This window comes from Phalaenopsis equestris, unplaced genomic scaffold (assembly GCF_001263595.1).
Source record: "Phalaenopsis equestris unplaced genomic scaffold, ASM126359v1 Scaffold000240, whole genome shotgun sequence".
NCBI classification, from domain to species: domain Eukaryota; kingdom Viridiplantae; phylum Streptophyta; class Magnoliopsida; order Asparagales; family Orchidaceae; genus Phalaenopsis; species Phalaenopsis equestris.
This window is the reverse complement of record NW_018164682.1, coordinates 1,063,722-1,086,271: the sequence shown is the minus strand read 5'-3', so window position 1 is coordinate 1,086,271 and position 22,550 is coordinate 1,063,722. Positions and strand designations below refer to the sequence as shown.

General features: G+C 35.1%; 1 protein-coding gene across 1 annotated transcript in view; it reads right to left on the bottom strand.

Annotated features, from left to right (window-relative positions):
- Positions 1–22,222, bottom strand: part of LOC110024059 (26S proteasome non-ATPase regulatory subunit 1 homolog A-like) — a 44,617-nt gene extending 22,395 nt beyond the window's left edge. Inside the window, exons 1-13 of the mRNA XM_020723791.1 lie at positions 21,813–22,222; positions 21,382–21,445; positions 21,181–21,286; positions 20,971–21,082; positions 20,731–20,899; positions 17,480–17,617; positions 17,024–17,367; positions 16,814–16,949; positions 15,978–16,226; positions 15,652–15,872; positions 5,492–5,750; positions 5,138–5,370; positions 4,542–5,058 (exon numbers count right to left, since the gene is read on the bottom strand). Of these exons, the coding sequence (XP_020579450.1) occupies positions 4,542–5,058; positions 5,138–5,370; positions 5,492–5,750; positions 15,652–15,872; positions 15,978–16,226; positions 16,814–16,949; positions 17,024–17,367; positions 17,480–17,617; positions 20,731–20,899; positions 20,971–21,082; positions 21,181–21,286; positions 21,382–21,445; positions 21,813–21,952 (2,688 nt within the window). The 5' untranslated portion in view covers positions 21,953–22,222. The remainder of the gene's footprint in view (positions 1–4,541; positions 5,059–5,137; positions 5,371–5,491; positions 5,751–15,651; positions 15,873–15,977; positions 16,227–16,813; positions 16,950–17,023; positions 17,368–17,479; positions 17,618–20,730; positions 20,900–20,970; positions 21,083–21,180; positions 21,287–21,381; positions 21,446–21,812) is intronic.
- Between the last annotated feature and the right edge of the window lie 328 nt (positions 22,223–22,550).

The following is a 22,550-nucleotide window of genomic DNA, read 5'->3' as shown; positions in this document are numbered from 1 at the left end:
TGAATGTTGGCCTTTAAAAGAGAAGCATAATAATAAGTTAAGTGTTGCCGAGATGAGAATGATTAGGTGGATGAGTGGCTTTACACTTAGAGACAAAATGCGGAATGAATATATTCGTGATAGGGTTGGTGTAGCTCCTGTGACAGACAAAATTAGAGAAAGTCGTCTTAGATGGTTTGGTCATATTAAACGTCGACCATTAGATGATCCAATTAGGAGAGTAGATGTTTTAGATTCGACTTGTGTTAAGAAAGGCAGAGGTAGACCTAGGAAGACTTGGGCTTATTGTATTAAAAATGATCTTAATTTATTAGAACTAAATGAAAATATGACACTAAATAGGACGCAATGGAGAAAAAGGATTCATGTGGCCGACCCCACGTAGTGGGATTAAGGCTTTGTTGTTGTTGTTGTTGTTGTTGTTCAAGTTCTAGAACATTGGAATTATTATTTGCTAACAAATGAATGTATATTATAGTTGGATCATAAAGTTTTAAAATTTATTTACAGTCAAATAAGCTTAAATGACGACAGCTGAGGAGGTTGAGTATCTTTCTTCTTTTCAATACATTATTAAGCATTTGTGAATGCATTAAGTTGTTAATATAACTTCCCTAGTACCCTTCAATAAAATATTATTGGGTTTGAAGCTTTAAAAAATCTTTCTACCGATGATTTAAAATTTGGAAAATTATGAAATCTATGTCAAAACAAAACCCCTAAATTCTTTCATATTCAAGAGGGGTACTTATTTCAACACAATCACATTCAAATTCATTGTTGCTCGCCATGGTAATCAATTTTGTCTGAATATCATGTAGTGTTAGGAGTACATTTTGGTCATTGACAAAACTATCGCTATAATTACAAAAAAATTGGCAGGCCATCAATTCAGTATGATGTTGATTGTTTCCTTAAGTAATGAAAAGTGTCACAAAGCCAAATCTAGGTGTCCGAAAATAAGTCTTTACACTCCTTTGCCCGTATTTGAATCATTGTGGATTGACATATGGATTTCATTGTGGGACTTCAGAACACCCAACGATATAAAGATTCAATCATGATTGTTGTTGATCAGTTTTCAAAAAATGGCTCATTTTATTCCGTGCTGTAAAACCAATGATGCTTCCTATATTCCTAAAATTACTTCAGATATTGTTCTTTTGCATAGGATTCTAAACACGATTACATCTGATCATGATGTGTGCTCCTTTAGTTATTTTTTGAGAATTTTATGGGAAAAATTGTACACCAAACTTCAATTGAGTTTCATTGCTCATCCATAAACTGGCAGTCAAGTAGAAGCCGTCAATCAAAGTTTAGAAAATTTATTATGGTGTTCTGTTGGAAAAACTTAAAAGCAATAGGACTTCATTATTCCAAGCAATGTTTGCTTATAATAAGGCCTATTAACCAAACCATAGGGCGAAGCTCATTAAAGATCATTTATCGTCAAAATCTCGTTTCTCCTTTGGATTTAATGCCATTTAATGCCCACAGTTATTGCTTTTGAATACAATTCTAAGCAGATAAAAGAACCAAAGATATTAAAAACAATGGATTAACAAGTCCAAACTTTGATTAAAACAAATAATTCACAATAGCAAAGGCAAGTGAACAAATCTTGTAGATCATTTTCTTTTAAGGTGAGTGATAGAGCAGCGATTCATTTAAAGATCCGATCTATGTCCTCTGGGACATTTTGCTAAGCTTAAACCTAAAGCTGATCGAAACTTTTGAATTATTAAGCACTGAGAAAAATGCTTATAAAATAGAATTGTCAGAGGACAAGAAAATTTCAACCACCTTCAACGTAGTCAATCTTTCACCATATCATGAAAGTGATAGGGAATTAGACATCAAGGATGAATCTTTTCCTACCCAGAGAGCATGATATTTTTATTAGGAATGGTCTTTTATTTTATTAATTTTTTTAGTTTCTATTCTTCTATTTTACTTTTTTTTGTTAATTGAGGGTAGTATTTTAATTAGGTTCCCGTAGAATTATTACTGTCTTCTATAAACACCCTTGCACTAGATGAGTTGGGGATCTTTCGTGAGTTTGTTTCAGATTTATCCTATTTGAGGGAGATTTCCATATCATTGGGGAGGATTTCCCCTTGTTTAGGAGAAATGGGAAGGAGACAACCATAGTGGGATCCAAAGTTCCAAACCTTTCCTTTGTGGCTGGCCAGTAGAAACCAGCAATTTCAACATCCATTAACAGCAGCAAGAATGGAATACCACCTGTTATGTAATTCTATGCATCCAAATCCAAGTTTCCAATCAGTAGTTTATTGAAGAATCAATAAAACCTGCAGTTTTGTTCCTTGATAATACCTTCTCATCAGTTTCCATGTTTTCCATTCTTATTTTTTTACCTTAAAGCAATTATTCTGGAGAAGAGATCATCGTTGTTTGTTCTTTCGGTTTATTTACAGGGTTTCTTGAAGGAAATCCTATATAAGAATTCTATCCTACCACCTTTGTTTTATGCAGCCTCCTCTGTCTCCAATGTCTTCGAGAATTTCTGTGAGATCTGGAAGGGAAACATTATTATTAAGCCAGTAAATCTTTTAAACTAGGTTATCTGCCTATTCTATCTTAATCCTTATATTTAATTATTGTGAAATATTTATCGTATGGTTCTTATATTATTCTCATGCAAGAGAATTCCAAATTTTGATCCAATTCATAAACGAGAAGCAAGTTGCCATTCATTCCTGAATTCAAGAAGTTACCCTATATCATGATAGAAGAGGAACAAATTGTGGAGACTCTCCCAAACCATCCCAATGAAAGTTGAAGACTATGAGCCCAGAGTTTTTCACCATTAACTAGTGATCTCCTTTCATTTTAATAACTGAGATTAATACTTCTTGTAATATTACATTCTTGATTTTTAATGTAGTATTGGCTGCACTAATTTTGATTCTGTTAACGCCAAATTTAATTCTTAGGTGGGAATTGTGGAGTATAGTTTCTTCATTTTTTCCCATCAGTTTTCATAGTGAATTTATTTTGTGGCTGCTTGTATTGCTCCAGTATCATAACATACCCAACACTGCATTCTTAACTGGCATGATCGATCAATTCATTTAAGATCTGAAGTTAATTCAAGTAAAAGAGTTTTAATTAGAAGAAATAATAAACTTACACTAGAATACTACACAGATTTAAATTATGCAAGATCACAAATGAATAAAAGATTAGCTTAAAGTTATTATGCACTTCTTGGAGGAAATCTGGTAAATATGGAGGAGTAAGAAACATAATGTGGCAGCTAGCCCTAGCAATAAATCATAATTTATGGGCACAACAAAAGTAATTTGTAAATTATTAGGACAATATATCATACTAAATTAGTTGAGAATAAAAAAGAAACGACCTAAGGATTTGTATCATGAAAATAGATTAATAGATCTATTCATAAGCTGATATAACTTAACCGTATTAAGTACACCGAGATTGATAGGCACTCCTCAAAAAAATCTAGAAAAACACTCAAGTTGCATGTCTTATGTGCCCTCAAGAAGTCAATAGATAAATAAGTTTATCAAATTAATCAATAGAGCATTGTTTCGTCAAATCATCTCCAACCTAGAAACGGAATTGTTGCACTGAATAGGTTCCTCATTTCCCACCTAGATCAATCCCTATATTTTCCTGTACAAAATTCTTGATTTTTTTCTCTTATAACCACCACCGTCTCCCAAAGAGTATTGCAGGTCAGAGTAAATCAAATCAAAATCACATAGTTACAGAATGACGTACAGAATCAAAGAGTATTTCCTGTACAGAATGACGCCATGAAAACAAATCAAAATCACATAGATACATACAAAATAACAAAATATAGATCCTGTTATAGCATGAAAAGCATAATATAAAGCTTCGGCCTTCAAATCTGTAGAAATTTGTGTGATTACAGATATTTTCCAATTGTTGCACTGAATAGGTTCCTCATTTCCCACCTAGATCAATCCCTATATTTTTTCCTGTACAAAATTCTTGATTTTTTTTCTCTTATAACCACCACCGTCTCCCAAAGGTAAACATCACGGCCCCCTTTCTTGGAGCAATACATCAAGTCAAATCCATCACCATCAAGATCACTACTACTTTGAGAAGACGTTCAAAACTAAACAATATTTAAAAACTTCTTCCTAACTTCCTCAAACTTTACTGCGATAATCTTCAAAAGGCAAATAACATTAATTTTTTTTTCAAATTAAGTGAGGACAAACTCGTAACTTTTAATTACATACTTTAAAACCTCTGTTTGAACATTAACTACTACTTTTAAACCCTACCTAATCTACACTATTTCTTAGCATCAATTACAAAAATGGATGCACGAATGCATTCTTATGTGTGTGTGTGTGTACATATATGACCGCATGACAACAACTCAGAACTATCATATAGTTGTGTTTAAATTATAGTTATGCTACCACTGAACAATATTAACATTTACGATACTCCAAAATGAATCATTTGGATCATTTGGTGGATTGTGAGAGACTAAAAAAATAGCATACCTGCCCTGCCTCAGAATCTTTCTCACTAGATTTGGGACCTTTCCCTGAACTCGGGCTAGCAGAAACATCATCAGTGGAGGATTTTTCAGCATTTGCCTTCTGTTCAGCTTCTTTCTTAGCTCTAGCTTTTGCTTTTGCAGATGCTGATAAAACAACAGTTGGTAGCTTAACTGTCAATGTTGATGCTGGTGGTGTTGTAGGTCGAGGATACTCAAACAAAGAAGGTTTGGCATTTGATAAAAACTCAAATCTCGGCACTTTGAGATCATAATTCAAACCGATGAATGCCGTAGGTGAAAAGGACAAACTAATGAAGTAAAGGAGGGGATACCAATACCAAAATTGGCTAAATACCGCAAGTCCAACAACCGCTGTTATTTTATCATGCCTTGTTTTAGAAAGCAACCTAATTGTAACATTTCGTCCACCAGCATCCAGAATCCCAGAAGCTATAATGGCACCCATCTTGCTCATTGTATCCTCATGCTTATCCAGAATTATTTTTTCCAGTTGGCGCCTACAAACAGGTCAAAACAAAGTATTAAATTTCAGATAGTGGGGCAACATGCCAATAATAAAGACAACAATAAGGACACCTGAAAGTTCCCACTCGATGATCACAAGATTCGTTTGTCTGGATCATGACCATAGCCATGGCTATTAGAGCTCCTTGGCGAACAAAATCCACGACATCTGATGTCAATGGCTCCAACAAAGAAATGGCTTCGCTTAGACCAGTTCCGGCACAAGAAATGCCTATAGCTAGAGCAGCACCATATCTAACATGTGGGTTGTATGACTCCGAAAGCAGAGAAACAATTCTTGGCGTCTGAAAGTAACAATAAACAGTAAAGTGAGAAATTTAACAAATAAATGCATATAAGAAAATTAGTATTGGTTGCTCAGTAGATTGAATTAAAATGTTATTTTTATATTCTCTGTAAACTGACTTGCTCTGGTTCAGAATATAGAACAAATCCAAGGGCAAGAACAGCCGTCCTCCTAACATCATCACTGACATCTGATACAGCAAAATGCAGCAGCTGATGTATTGCCTTGTTGTTTGCCGTCCCTCTGTAAGCCAGGGCCAGCGCATACATACCACCATAGCGAAGTATTGGATCTTGATCTCTAGTGAGCTGTTCAATCAAAGTATCAGCTTCTTCTTCCCTGCCATAAACAGTCAATGCTATGCCAAGAGCCAAGCCTCTGCAAAAAGGTTGAAGAACCAAAGATTTGTGGTGAAGACAACTACAATGTAATACATATAAGTGAGAGGCATCGACGCACTGAACAATACAATTTGGTGTGTTACCCTATTTTACAAAAATATTAAGCACATTTCAGAACATCAAATACACCATAAGCTTTTTCGAGGATATGTGCTTTTACTGACAAACCAGATAAACAATAACAAATTGCACATAACATGTTTGCATCTTCATAGCAGTAGTTTCCATTTAAATTATCAATTAATGAAGTTATTGCCCATAAAAAAATGTGGCATTCAACTACCACAAGATGGTAAGCATCTTTGATTGTCTTTAACAGAATTGTGAGTCGGGGGAGCGCCCGCCCCCAGCTCTCAATGCGGGAGTCTTGTGAACCAAGCCACAACCTGGCTATTTGCTTGGGCCAGTTTGGTAGGTTTTTTCCATTCTAAGGAGTTGGTTGGTCCTCTTGGGTCACTCCTAGCTATCTTATTACTAGATATTCGTGTTTCTGATTCTCTAGGTTTAATTTTTTTTTTATGAGCTTTGATTAGGACCGTTGTCTGCATCTGTTTCTCCTTTCGAGGGATATCTCCAAATGTTTAGGTGATGCTCCGGCCGTATCTCTTTACCGAGATGGTGGTTATCTTCAATATCTCATTCCACATCCTCCCCACATCACTCCCAACAACCCTCCATTCTTGCAGCCACCCCCGAACAGCCGCCGTTGCTGTTTTCACTGCAGTTTTTCCAATTCCAGCCACTTATCCTCGCTGCAGCCGGTCCGAACAACATCCTCTTGCTCTCCTGCAATCACCACATCCCCATCGCTGCCACCATCATCCCCACTCACTGTCGATGACCCGAATAGTTGTTTCTGCTTGTTTCCCTGCTGTCCAACTATCAGTCCGACTTATTGCCGCCTGGACTGCAGCATATACTACTATGCCTGCAGTCCCGCTTGCTGCCACGGCACTGGACCACACTCCTCTTGTTGTCCAGCCCAGCCCTACATAACATTCCTCTTGCTGTCCAACAGTCCACAGCCCTTCCCCTTCGTTGCTGCTTACAAGTCCCAGCCCTCCGCTTCGCTGGAAACGCAATTCCAATTCAAGATGTGCTTTCTTGCTGCAAATCCAATTTTTTTATAAAGAAGGACATCAATTGTATTTGTTTTATATGATTTTTATTGGTTTTTATCCGTGAACTCCTTGTGTATGATATTTCTTTTCATTAATATGAAGAAGATGTTTATGAGTATGATGTGTGCTTAATTTTCTCGTTTCTCCCTTGGATTGGCTATGTAAAGATGATTAATCAGAATTTTCATAAGTGATTTCCTACAATCTTTCATATAATGATGTTTTAACCTTTAGAGCATAATTAACTTTCAACATGATTAGTTAAAATGTTAAATCTCGTCGTGAACTTTGAGATTCGGGAGAATTCTTAATGCAACGACTAAGTAACACGATAATTTAGGGAAATAGGTATATTGCCTCAAGATTAATGCAATCATTAAGGGAGAAGTGATATCTTAGGGTAATCACTTGATTTAGGGGTTTAAACTTGTATGATTGTTGAACTTTCTTAGACATATTTGATGTGTATCAAATATGCATGTTATTTTTAAAATTTTTTCTTCATTTATATATTTTGATGTTTTTCATAGTATTTGTGGTTGTATATATAGAGTATAGGTGATTACCAAATTTGGGGAGCAAATGAGACGGAAAAGCTTAAAAATGGGCTGAACCGTACTGCCCGGGCGCCCCCTCACAATATCAGAGTACCTTTTTGAGAGACTCGAGTCCTAGGCGCCATTCTTGGACGCCTAAGCACTGGGAGACAGAAGAAATGGCAACCAGAAGCCAATTTTGGGTGCCCAGACGACATAAACAGGAGCCTAAGGGCCAAAACTAAGCTAGGTGCCCAATGCCCCAAAAATTCATCCCAAGAAGACAAAAAGTTGGCGCCATGACTGCAACGCCTAGGTGCTAGTGACCAACGCCTAGGCTCCACAGACCAGTGACGAGGCGCTAGTTCAAGCTTTTTGGCAGTTTGGGTGGTTTTAAGACGCTGAATTGTGAAAGATGTTATAGATTATCATTTGGTTGATGTCAGGGAGGGAACCATGGATTTTAGAGAGACACAAACTTTGGAGAAGGATTCAGAGGTAAGAACTTAAAGGAAGAAGGATCCAAAAGCCTTTGAGTGAAGTGAGGAAAGTGCTTGTGAGTTTTAGGGTCCGTTTGGGGCAGTTGTCGCTTATTAATAAGTTGTTGATAAACAACTGTTACACAGCAGCTAATCGTAATAAAATGACTGGTTGTTTGGTTTGTGTTGTTGAACAACAGCCGTTTTGCAGTTATTTCTGGACAAATAATCATTCTGCCCCTATGCAGTAATGTTGTTTGCAATATAACTGTCATGACAATACATTTGATACTTGAGAAACAAAAATTCAATTTAGAGCAGTACGAAAAATAAGATATACACCTCAATTAATAATTTGGGCTTGGGCCTTCACCGGAGCCGCTTATTTGCTCGGCCGACAAGTCCTCTAGCATGCTTGCAAACCCTTGCTCACTTGGAGTGAACGCATGAGTGTTTGTTGCCACAACCCCATTGAACATAAAGTCCAACTTCTCCTACAGATCAGGGTCAATTCCACTGAATTTGAATTTCTTGGCGCCCGGTACTACCTGCAACATACGGGCAAGTTTATTACTTCAAACAACTTACTAGGATAACGTAAGAAAAAACAAGTCTTCAATTGTAGGTTATTACCTCTAATTTCTCAGTCCAACGTTCCCCCGAAGCATCAATAGTCTATTTGATTGGATCTCAACCCATGCCCGTAGATTCTCGTTTTAGTTCCTTCCATAATTTTCAGTCCTTCAACTGATTCCACTTGTTCTTAAATTGTAATTGGTCGTACTCCTTCCTATCATTTCCTTAAATGTCTTCTTAATATTTTGTCACCCTTTCTTGTTAAAATAGGTAGTGAGTCTATTTCCCAATTCAGCTTCCTTAAGACACATGTCGCAAAATATGAGTGTGACTTCCTTATCCCAAATGGCTGACGAACCGACTTCTTTAGTCTTAACCATTGCATTACCAACAAAGAAAAGACATAACATTAATATTTCAGATCAGCAAGAGAACATACATTAGTCACCACCCAACCCTCAACACAACCACCACCCAACCCCCAGCACAGTCACCACCCACCCCAAATATTCAAAACATCTGAGAGGCGTTAGAATCATCAAAAGACCATGCGGATTCTCTCCAAACATCAAAATAACATTTGAGACCAAATATACAAAATATACGAGTCCCATGCAAGAAAAACTTCAATGTAAAACAAAATGCATCAAGGCTTCTCAAAATGATTCCAATGGCACCTCAAGCGTATTTTTAAAATATAAAATCCGCACTAGAAGATATTTTTTTAATATCAAATAAAAATATGGCAGATTAATGAGCATAGCTAAGGACTAAGATAATATCATGTTGGTTCCAAATAGATGGATAACATCCTAATTGCTCTTCCACCTTGATAAGAATGGCAATGACCAAAATTTTTGTGAATCCATTGGTAAACATAAAACATACTAACTTCAACCTAAACATAAAAAATATTAATACATATTGAACCTTAAGAAGTATATTAACTCTCTCCCTAAGATACACAAATATCTTATGCATTGAAATACATACTAACTCATCAATACAATGCAGTGGATACAAACCAACCACCATTACATTGTCAAGAATATAGCTGAGCCACACAAGCTTCATATGAACCTTAATTTCTTATGCATCCATTTTGATATAAAATCAAAGTTCATCATATACAAATTGATTTAGCAATATCATGCCTCAACACATCCACCACAACACACTGCGCCCAACCACAACACACTGCGCCCAACCACAGCCCACGCCCACACCTCAATGATGCACTCTTCCAATAGTTTTCATTTGAAGAAATTGCATACAGGTCACCTCAATGAACCACAACCCACATCGCACATCCACACACACACCCAGAGCCACGCACAAACCCACAGCCACAACACACAGCACCCAACCACAGCCCACACCTCAATGAAGCATATTTCCATATTTTTAATTCAAGGCAATTACATACAAGCCACCCGAAACATTGTCATATACAAATGAAGCATCCTCTTTCATCCATTTTTCAATTCATAGCCCAAGCATAAAAGAAAAGGCAGTGTAGTATTGAATAGACACAAATGCAAAAAAGCAACCCAAAAAAATGCTATGAACAAACCAATCACTCTTTTACACCAATTTTCAAATTGTCACACAAACACCAAAAGAATTGAAGAAACCGCATCCAATATTTTTCATTTGAGGCAATTACATAGAGGGCAAACCGAAAACTATCTAAGAATGAGCACCCTCTACAAATGAGCACCCGAAAACTTGTTATCTTCAAATCAAGCATACACTTTCACACATTCACCATATTCCATCGAAAAATCAAAAAATTACATAAAGAAAGCCATTCCATCGAAAAATCGCATAAGGAATACCATTCCATCAAAAAAATGTCAAAAATCGCATGTAGAAAGACATTCCATCTAAAATTACATACAAAGCACAGTAAAGAGAGATCGGAGGGAGAAGAAGAGGTGAAAGACAACGCTAATTGCGAGAGATGAGCAATCGAGGGAGACAGGCGAGCGAGGAGGCACCAGACGAAGAAAACACGTTTGGTGGTCGAGCGAGGAGGCACCTAAGGGCATGCAGATAATAGGCAGGGGAAAGAATGCGGGGAGCAAGGTCGATCCTGTGGTTGCGTTTATTAAAAATCTCGGACAGCTTATTCTGATAAGCAGATCAAATGCACGTACCAAACGGCCTGGTTGTATTTTCAAAACGCAACCGCACCAAATAAATTACCCCAAACTAGTTGTGCTTGTGTAATCCTACATTATTTGGAGAAAGACATGAGTTTTATGAGGTTGTGAATTCCTAGTTTCCTTAGTCTGCCAAACTTTTGTAACTTTGATGTTTTCTTTCAATAAAATGTTGGATTTGTCGTTTATAAGCATGCGTAGAGAGCAATAAGTGCCATTCTCCCATAATCTTGTCTGTAAAAATGTTTAGCTTGGAATTAAATGAGTGATTTCCTTGTCATTTGTGTTTATGTGTTGTTTAACCTTGAGATCGTATTTTAAATTCTTTTTTGTCAAGTGAATTGTTAAAATTAGTTATGAATTTTGAAACTCGAAAGAATTCTTAGTAGAACGATTAGGTTAACCACTTAAATTTAAGTAACTAGGGATATTGTCTTTAGATTTGTGCAAACTCAATAGGGCAATTTGGATTCTTGGGCCGAACAGTGAAATTAGGAATCTAATCTAGTATGCTTGCCAAACTTCCCTACATGCCCATAAGGGAAAAGAAAGAGAGTGCTCCTGTTTGATATTGTTCCCACCAATTTTAAAACTACATTTTTACATAACCAATTCAAGGGAGAGCTCTTTAGCACTAAAAAATTAGTAAACTCTCTAACCCAATTAGCCTAGGCTTTAATACTTCTGAAAATTAGGATAGTCACTTTCACATAAAACTAAATTTCGAACATTGAAGTTAGGTAAAATTTCAGCAGACTAGAACCCTTTTCGTTTGGGATTGAACTCATTCCTTGTGGGACCAATACACGGAATTCAGTTGCGTATACTACTTATATGACATTTATACTTGTGTGATTCACTAGTGCTTCTGTGCACTTGGATCGTATTAGAAGCTTAGTAATCTTTTTTTTTTTTTTTAATTTAATTTTTTTTCTCTTCTTTATTATTACTTGTACTGTTTTTTCAAGCATTCTTTCATAAAATTGGTATCCAAGTTATGTTTTTTTACTATGAACCTCAGACACGAACACGGGGATACAAACACGACATAATACGACATGGTACACAAAATAATTGAAAAAATATGACACAACACATTATGAACACGTTTTAATATTTAATTAATTATTAATATATTTTTTTCATTTCTTTTTATTAAATTAATTACAAAAAAAAGTATATAAGAATAAAATTTAACTTGTATAACGAAACCTCATACTTATAAAAATTAATTTTTAAAATTAGACATATAATATGTTTCAAAAAAATTTTACCAACATATCTAATAAAATTTAAAATATCTTATGCTTACACTATACCTGAGCATTGAGCGGTGAGCCCGCTCAAAATGGGCGGGCTTGGCTTTGGAAAAATAGAATTTTTGCAGACCCAGTCCGATCCGGCCCAGCCCGAGCTCGCTTTGACTTAGTTAAAGCCAATTATAACCAAACCCGGCATGCCAACCTAAACCCGAGCCGAAAATAAAAATCTCAAATTTTTTTACGAAATATGATTCGAGTAATGTTAATATTTTGAGTGTTATGTATGTAAATATAAAAGTTTAGGTGTTAGATATGTAAATGCATGAGAATCATATGGTATGTTTGAACTTGTTTAAGATTTTAATGCATGTGTAGCTCCATGCCTGAAGCAGAGTTGCTGCAGAAAAATAGGCGAACTTCTCAAAATTTTGCTATAAATTTCAAATAGATTTTTTTTTTTTTTTTGAGTGGGGGGGGGGGGGGGTTATTTTATGAATAAGATACAACATATTACAGTTCACTTGCACCTTTTCAGTAAAAGAAAAAGAAAACAAATTATTAATTTTTTAATATTGAACTTATACTAAACTTATATTTTGTCTTTGGTTGTTTACTCTTATGTTTTTGCATGCATATATTAATAGAAGTGGAGTAAATTATGATGATATTCAGTTAACTACTAACTCTTGTATTAAATTATGTCATGTATTTCAAGAAAGTCTGTTTTTTTAAATAAAGCTTTATGAACGTCTTTTCTTTAGTAAAGTAGAAGTAAAAAATAAAGCTTTGTGAATTTCATTTTTATTCAGTCAAATACTGTTTTGAATGTATTATTCGTGAATCATCATGATTAGAGAGGTTTTATGCCTCCTTTCCCATAACAAAATGAATTTTCTTTTTAAGGCCCATGGGTCGTCCGCCTAGGTGTGGGCAGGCTTGGATATGAGTTTTTAAATAGAAACTGAGCTCAAGCCCAGCCCAAGCCCGCCTTGACTAGTCAAAGCACGGCCAACACCAAGCACGACCCGTCCAACGCCCAAGTCTAATTACACATTGTTTAATTAATTAAGTAAAATTTATATTTTAGAGTTAGAATTATAGATTTATAACTATTAACTCATTAATGAGTAAAAAAAATATAAAAATGTATACTTACAATAATAGGGCTACTTGATTCCACTTGGTTTCGACGAATAGAAGTTTCTGTGCAATCTTCATCAAATTTGCAGGGTATTTGGGTCAGCTTCAATGAATAGGTTTGACTCATCCTTAGATTGCATTAAAGAAGCTTATGGCTTCCGTTTTAGCGGTTGTATGTTCGGCTTCAATGAACAAAAGAGAACTATAATGTGTTGCTCCGAGGAATGCAGGATGGACCTTTGACGCTCAGCTTCAACAAACAAAGAAGGAACTACTAATGTACAGCTTCAACGAATATTGGATATACCTTTGATGCTTGATTTTGATGAACCTTAGAGAGAGATTCAACTATAAAGTATAATTAAAGGTATACTTGTATTTATAATTTTCTACTTCTCAAATATTGGTTTTCCAAAAATCATGTTGATTTCATATCATATACGGTATCAAGGCATCTCTCGAATGTGTTCCAGCACGAAAAAAATTTAAACACGTATTTTGTATTAACCGTTAAGAGTGGGGCGTGTCAAACAAGTGTCGGTGTTTGATACGTGTTTGACACGTGTCTGACACATCTTTAGAAGTGTTGATGCTACATATGTTTTTGATCATTTGAATACAGGATTGGTGTTTGAAATCAAATTTGATTAAGGTTATTCCTTTCTGGTTCTTGCTGGCGGAAGTTTTGTTTGGTTGTTCATAAGACTATTAAATAATTGTCACATCCCAATTATGATTTTTGATAATTTGTAAAATTTATTTTTTTAGAGGATATTTGTCCTATATAACTCATGTATTTATTATTTTAATTGGTCTTTTATATTTATCTTTAATTTGTTAAAAAGCAACTAACCAGCATAATATCTTCTCATTCGTCTATAAATAAGTAAATCTTTAATTATATATAATAATTTGTTGTATAAATAAAATCTTATTGTTAATGTGATGACCCTGCTTCACTTATTCTTGGATTTTGATCCCTGATTAGTTATGAGAGCAGAAACCCCATTTTGAGAGGAAAACTTTCAATTCAAGCGTGAAACTTATTTCTCTTGTTTTTCTTTTTAATATTTTTAAACTTCCCCTCTTTGTTATCCTTATGAGTATATTATTCAAGATTATCAAGCATCAAATTTACTATATAACACTCATAAAGAAATTTACGATATTTTTTCAACATGCTTTTAGTGCTCAAAATATTACTTAACCATAAAGACTCGATATATCGCACTACTATTACAAATTATACCTTAGGATAGATATCCTAAAAAACATTATGTAATAGTGTTCAATTGTAATAATTATTATGAATACCACTTCATGAATACCGTGTTTTTGAATGAACCATTTCATAAATAGATCATGCAATTTGTTTCATTCACAACGTAATAGATCGTGCATTTTGTTTCATATGTAGCAGATATCAATGCTTCATAGTTCAAGCAATGAAACAAATCTCTCATAAAGAATTGGTTAACTTCATAAATTCTTTTCTTTAAATTTAATCTTATCTTTAAAAGGGGAGCATCTTGTCTCTCCTTTAATCTCACACGACTAAGGGAAACAATGTCATCATGCTTGCTTAATATTCAGCATTTGATCAAATCTGATTTCCTTCACTCATATGTCAGCATTCCCTCATGGTATTTTCATGCACATAATTTCTCCTTTTGAATAAAAATACAACTCATTAAGATCTGATGGGTTAAAATTAGTTTAGAGTGCTAAAATTTTCAACAATTTTTCTTAAAAAAAATTTGTCAATCCAAAGAAGATTGTCTTCTTCTGGATCACTTTTTGTACTTCATTCTAATAGGAAGATGGTGGACTATCCCATGCTATATATAACTATAAGCCTATCTAAGAAACTTCTCTGTACTTAACTTTTTTTTGGCAGCCTTTTCTCATTTTGAACGAGCACTACAATACATGCTCACTCATTGCATGCCATCTCATAATTACCATTAATTATACAAGCAATTCTTTACCTAATTAGAAAAAGTTCAATAACGCCCTTGATTCAGTTTAACTAATGCCCCACTTAACTTTCTGAAATATTCTTTAACAATGTTGGAAATGTATGTTAATAAAAAGGCTGAATTTTTATTTCATCTTCCTGCAGCCTACAAAGCATTCTCTAATAATCCACGCTATTTCATATCACATGCCTTCAAACTCATACCTACAATGCATACTCTTATAACCCATACATCTTTTCACAAAATTCTTTAAATTATTAATCACTTCAAAAAATTTTCTCCCGAACAAAATCACATAATAAAAGTATCCCATTAAATCTAAACAACTTTCTCCTTCATTTTACAATTTGTTACGGTTCCGATCACCTTACACCACTAACACTCGCAAGCAAAACTCAAGCTATTTCAGGCATTATAATTTTCTCATTTCCATTAATTCATTGCAAGCATGTGAAAATTATCTTTATCAATATGCCCACTAATGTTCAAGACTCCACTATATAAATTTCCGAAAATTTCATGGACAAAACAATCATAAGAAAAGGAAAATTGAAAAGTGCATGTAGAATAAAGCAAATTTGATAAAAAAAAAGTATTTTTGTTCGATTATTCACAAGTACCTAATGATCTTCTCATGTTGAGTATCGTGTGCATATGCCAACATTTCACTAGCCTTGTCACTTGCGGTCCCAACCATAAGCAAGCCCATACTGATACCAGCAGCTTCACCAGCTACAGCACTATCAGTATAAAGGACATTCTTTACCTCCTCATATATTTCCTCATCAGCTGTTCCCAAAGCTGCCAATCCGAGGCCTAAACACGCTCCATGTTGAATAATCTGAAAATTTTATATGCTACCAAACCTTAGTAAGTATGTTAAGAAATTGGAGAGCAAATGTGCAGGTCTATGAGAGGAGAGCGACAATTCAAAAAGGACTGTTACCTCAGAGACAGTGTTTTGTAAGCTGTCTCGAAGAAAATGTTTTATTCCTTCGCCATGATTAGCATGAATAAGTCCTAAAGCATAGAGGGCACCACCTTCTGAATAAGGACTGCCTCCACCAGCAGCACCGGTTTGAGGCAGATAAGGTGCCATCAGAGCCCTTCCTTGCTTGAGGTGTCCTTTATGGATAACCCCTAGGCCAGCAGTAGCACTAAATTTAGCCCAGTTTGTTGCTCTACTCAACCATTCCTGCCAGATCAGACATGGAAATTTTTTAATATTCAATTTCAAAGATTTTTTATAAGACGGTGGTGAGACCTGCAATACTCTAACTTTAAAAGAGAAGCATAAAAAGAGAAGCATAATGCTAAGCTAAGTGTTGCTAAGATAAGAATGATTAAGTGGATGAGTGGATTTACACTTAGAGACAAAATGTGAAATGAATAAATTCGTGATAGGGTTGGGTGTAGCTCCTGTGACAAACAAAATTAGAGAAAGTCGTCTTAGATTGTTTGGTCACATTAAGCGTCGACCATCCGATGATCTGATTAGGAGAGTAGATGTTTTAGATTCGACTTATGTTAAGAAAGGAAGAGGTAGACCTGGGAAGACTTGGTTTATTGTATAAAAAATGATCTTAATTTATTAGAAATAAATGAAAATATAACACTAAATAGGACCCAATGGAAAAAAAGGATTCATGTAACCGACCCCACATAGTGGGATTAAGGCTTTGTTTTTGTTGTTGTTGTAGTTTCAAAGATTTAGATTTTCTGGCCCTATATACAAATGAAATCACAGGTAGGTAGCATAAATTCAAAACTAGTTAAGATTACCAGGTTCTCTCTCAAGAAGGTGTCCACTGTTGTCCCAGCATGCATGATAGCATTTGCACAGATGGTCGCACTGTGACAAACACTATTTCTCATTTCTACTGACTGCTTTATAGATTTCAAAATTAAGAGGTCTGACCTGCACGTGCAAACAGATATGAGCATACAAATTTTTTTTTTAAAAAAAAGAGGTTTTACAAAGCAAAGAAAGACCTGTTGTGGCTATATAGAAATTGTATTGTCAGTTGAATTGATGTTTCTCCAGACAAGATTCCTTTAATTTTTTCAAGCTTTTCACTGTATGTAACTTCATTTGGATCTACAGGACCATTCGGAGCTTGAATACTATCCGTCATGACAATGTCCAGTGCCCCATTAGCAGCATCATCAGTTGCAACAGCATTTCCATTTTCAGGTGTCATATCGATAGAATTGTTGGGGAGATTTGCTTCTTGTGGTTTTGGGTATAGTAGGTGATTTCTAACATTTAGAAGGAATGCTTGATGTTCATTTTCAACAAGATCAAAAGCGATCTGAAATGCTAGAAGAGCATCATCCTGAAAATAAAGTGTAAAAGACTTAAATTTGAACACTAAATTATATAATACAGTTGAAAACAGCTTCAGCTTAAGTAGTGCAAATGAAGAAAAATGGAACTGAAGCAATTACCTTGCTATCAGATCGTAGAAGTCTCTCCATTGTAGTGGCAACAGTATCAGGTTTGTTAAGAAACATGAGGCATTGACAAATATTTATATAATCAGGGGATGGTAGTCCCTGATATATTTTAACAAGGAGATGAAGAATCTGTGATAACAAAAAATAAAATGAACAAAGTTATGAAAAGTCATTCATAGTCAGTTGTATACTAAAAAAACCTTCAGCACGTTTTTTATAAAAACAAAAGCTCCCCACACCTTAAGAAGAACAAACACCTGCAAAAAAATAATTATAATTCATAATGGACAGACAAATCCTGAAACTGGAAAAATGTGAGCGCTATTATTTAAGGCTTTGATGAAAGCTATTAATATGCCATCCAAATAATTATTGTTAAAGGCTTTAGTCTCTCATAAAAACGATGATATATGAACAAGGCATAGAACATAATTATTCTTACATGAAAAGGATTATCTTAAAGCATGCAACACGGAAAATTTTCAGCATACTCAGCCCCCAGCAAAAGTACACCCACCCAAAGGATGAAAAAGAAAATAAATGAAAAACAATAAATTATAATTTAAATGGACTGCAACAAGTTGCCAATACTAAAAACACTACACCGCTGCCTCCCCAAGGGGAAGAAAAGAATCAATGTTAAACAAACTTAACGTCACTTGAACAAAGCCAGGAGGACAGGTGAAACATACTTGAATTGGCGATTGATGGTGAATTGCTGTCGTAAAAATCCTCATCAGCACAAACTTATGGGTCAATTTTGGATGTCAGTTTGCTCCGACACAAACAGAACATCAAGGCCAAATAATTGGTAAAGATTGAACCAAGGGAAAGCCTAATTTGTGCCAACGTGAATAAACAATGCACAATCAATTTGATTTTTAATGATGATATCAACAGTAATCACCTATGATATAAATAACAAAAGAAGTGGAGCATCAATTGCCTACCTCCTTGATATTCTTGTTAATTTCATTTTATTTCTGCAGCATCCACACGACATTGAAACTATACTCATCATCCTTGGTTGATATCATTTCTATAATTAAAATGTTTTTGTACAAGGTTTGCCACAAAATATCTAAAATGTTGATTGTAACTTTAATCTAAATAATCATAAACTAGCCAAAGAAAACAATACACTATGATGATACTCTCCAAAAGAAAATATTCTCAAGAGGGTATTGCTTAAACATTAAAAAAAGCATAAAACATAAAACAACAAACTTTAATTATACTCTCCAAAGAAATGTTTTTCAAAAGGGAGCCCTCATGCACAATATGCTTCCTTTGATGAAAACATGGATGGTAAACAATAAACTTTGATTATATTCTCCAAAGAACTGCTTTCCAAAAGGGAGTGTCTTAAATACCAAAAAAACACAAACTAAACCCCACATAAAAGAGAAGCCACATCCATTAGATATAATTTTTGGTGCAAATATTAAAGTCTTTACTCATTGTAAATGCAAATTGTGTTCGCTGATATTGTTTTAGTTGCCTGGCATTTCGGTTAATTTTCTAGTTATAATATGAATGTAGAAAGCCGATGATGTTGTCACTTATGAGAACGAGATGTGTTCTTCATTAATTTTGATGACATCGTTAGGCTTGTTTTAAAATTGCAGGTTGTTTCAATTCAGCACTTAGACTCCAAAGTCCAGTTCAGTACCTCTATATATTTCCTTATTTTAGCACATGGTCAGTTCTCTTGTTTTGTTTTCAGGTCCTACCACTATTTTAGCAACACTTTGTTATTGTCATTAATTTCACGTTATGCTACTGTTATGAAATACAATTTCATGTTTGAAACCTACTTTTGAAGAGAGTTGCCTTTTTTTTTCACCATCCTAGTTCCTGCACTACAACCAGAAACTGTTCTTGGTGGCTGCTGGTAATGTATAAATTTATTACAGGTAACTAGCTATTTCCTTTGATTCCTTCCTCCTGCAATATTTGTTCCCTCGGCTTTTACACTTGTGAACTTTCCTTCTACGCCACTATGGTTGTAACAATTTTTGGTTCTTTTTAGTCGTTATCTATTGTATCATACTGGAAAGGCAAATGCAGCTGGTTCCGCTAAACGCTCCTAATAAAATTAAGAAGTGGCAGCTGAACTCTGTTTATACATATGGCTAAACTAAAATCTATATAAAAATATAATAATAATAATAAAGTATAAATTCAGGATTCCCTTTGCTCCCAGTCCTTGTCACCAAGATATACATGCTCATGTGGTATCGGGGTATTAGCAGGTATGGATATGCAGTTCATCGGGTAACTATTAGCTTCTGCATTATTATACATGCAAAGCTTTCCAATTGGAACAAGTTTTGAAGGGAAAACTTACAACTTTTGCAAAAGCTAAGGTTAAAACAAGTTCTTGCTGGAATCGAAGTGTATTGTACTGAAACTTGAAATATTAGGCCAAATTTTTAGGAGTTCATGCATTTTTTTTGTATTTTTTTGAGTTATACATAAGACCCCTCAGTTAAAATTCAACGAAGAGTTGATAAAATTTTAGTTTTATTCTCAATTATTGCGTATGAATTTGGACATGGATTCATCAAGAACTCTGCAATTCTTGATGACAATTTCCCTTCTACTGACTTAAAAAATTGAATCTTCCAATAGGCAATTTCTATCATTGTTCTTTTGTCTAAAATATTATTGATTGGTTTGTAAGCATGATAGGACTTTGTCAAGTTTGATCCATATTGGCTCTCATTTTTTTGATGTGATTCTCAAGTCTTAACCGCTGCATAATTTTATATGTGTATTCAATTTTCTTGAAGAATTTCAGATTTTGAAACTTCTATATTCTCTTTGGGAATGAATGAAATAAAAGAGGGTGTTACCTGGTTTTGCAACAAAAGAAAACAATATTTGCTAAAAATAACTTCAAAGAACTGTAAATTTGAATATTCTATGTTGTTCTTTGCACATCTCATCCAAGATTTGCATTAGTGAAATCTGTCCTGCACACACATCTTTTACTACCCTATACATAGAGAAGTACAGAAAAACACCAAAATTAAAGTGACGCAAAGCAACTAAACCTGCCCATGAGTGCATGCACCACTAAAAGAAACCAAATATGCATATCCGACATACAAGGTTGTTAAGCAAGCTACATTATCCAATTTAACGGTATTTCTTTTTCTTATTCCCAAGTAATTATGAACACCATAAATTAATAAAAAAAACTGAAAACTGAAGTCATCGGAATCAGGGCTACTTGCCTCACATCGGTATTCCCTGTGATAAACGAAAGAATGTGAAAGGTTGATGCAGTACGAAAGAGCACCATGAACATTTTCGCTCCTAGTAATTGCCTCCTCTAACTTATCCAACCTCCTACATTCAATAGCTATGCCCATGGCCTGCTGATATTTTCCATCCATAATACACCTGCAGTAAGGAATTATGATTTATGAACATTATAAAAATGGATTTATAGCCAGGAATTTTACGTGGCATACTTGTCCAACATTCTTTCTACTATTGCTTCCAATCTAGGATCGATCGCTGCACCTTCTTCACCAGTTTTAGTACTTTTTGATTTCAGAATTGCATACTCATCGAGGGCTTTGGCTGCCAAAAAAAACAAAAACAAAATTACACAAAGGAAAAGAAATGGTAGTTTGCAATAGAAAGTAGCATGGATGCAGAACACGAGAAATAGGTCATACCAAGGAGGGTATGAGCATAGTCAGAATCTTCAGAAACATCAAACATCGGACCAGCACCAAGGGCATACGACAATGAGTCATTAAGCTCGCCAAGATAATAAAATACCTAATCTCAGAGAATAGCAAACAAACCATTGTCGAATCGCTATTACAGGACTTTAACCAGCCTAAATAATTGTCAAAATAAAAAAAATATAATACCTTGGAAACAACCAGCGCAGCAAGCTGCCTCTGTTCAAACTCCTCGTCTTCGTATAAGCTTTCACTGCAAATTAAGAAAAAAATTACTTCTGATTGCCAAATTGAAAAGATTAGACGAAGCCCTGCTCTTTCCAATGGAGTAGATCTAGCATTAGGTGTCAGCGTCTACTTAATACAGTAGCTAACATGAACCTTTTATTCACACATAGAAAATGTTTCGGATCGACTGCGATCTGGGCTTCTAAACATTATCACAGAAAAAAAAAAATTGAAAATAAACAAATCAAGTCAACAGAACATTGAAGCATGACCACAATTTCTGCACATCTTTATTCGCATGAGCCCAACTGGTGAATACCGTCGACCCCAAAACCCTAATTCAGGTAGGAGAAGAAAAAACTGTATGATGGAGAACTAGGTTTAAAACTCACATTGTAGGGACGCTGGTTGAGATTTCGGGCCAGAAAAGATTGACGAGGGAGTTGAGTTTATGCAGAGCGTGGAGCTTGAGGGCAGGATGTTCCTCGTTCAGCATGGCTAGCAGCCCGCTCGCCGAGCTCACCACAGCCATGATCAAACAGGTGGCGAGGATTAGCCTCCTTAGAAAAAGCAGACAACAGCGCAGCGAACGGGTAGTCTAAGGATTACTTGAAAACGAAGCAAGATAACTGGTGCGATGAAAGAGCAGAACTAAGAAGACGATCAGAGAAGCAGAAGACGATTATCACTTCTTGGATGAGAATACCGGGTGAAGATGTTAGGCGAAGATGCTTTGTCTCGTCCCAAAACCTAATATTTAATTCGGGCAGTATTTGATCGGTCGATTTGAATTACGTTCCATTTCATCAACGATGTTATACTTTTGTGCCACGAAATTTTAGAACCCTTCCTGAGAAATATTATGAACTTAGGGTAAGTTACATAAAACATATTGAAGGTTTATATTTATATTATATTTCATATAATCTCTCTGTAATATACTTATAACATATCAGTAACTTACAAATATATAAAATAGAAGCGTGAAACTTACTAGTTTCAAGTAGGTTGTAAGAGGTTACAGGGGGTATAACTCTGATATAACCCTCAATATCTTTTCTGTAACCTACCGACGTACACAGCTCTGCATACATTAGATGTACGCAAATATTTCTCCTTTATGAGCTAAT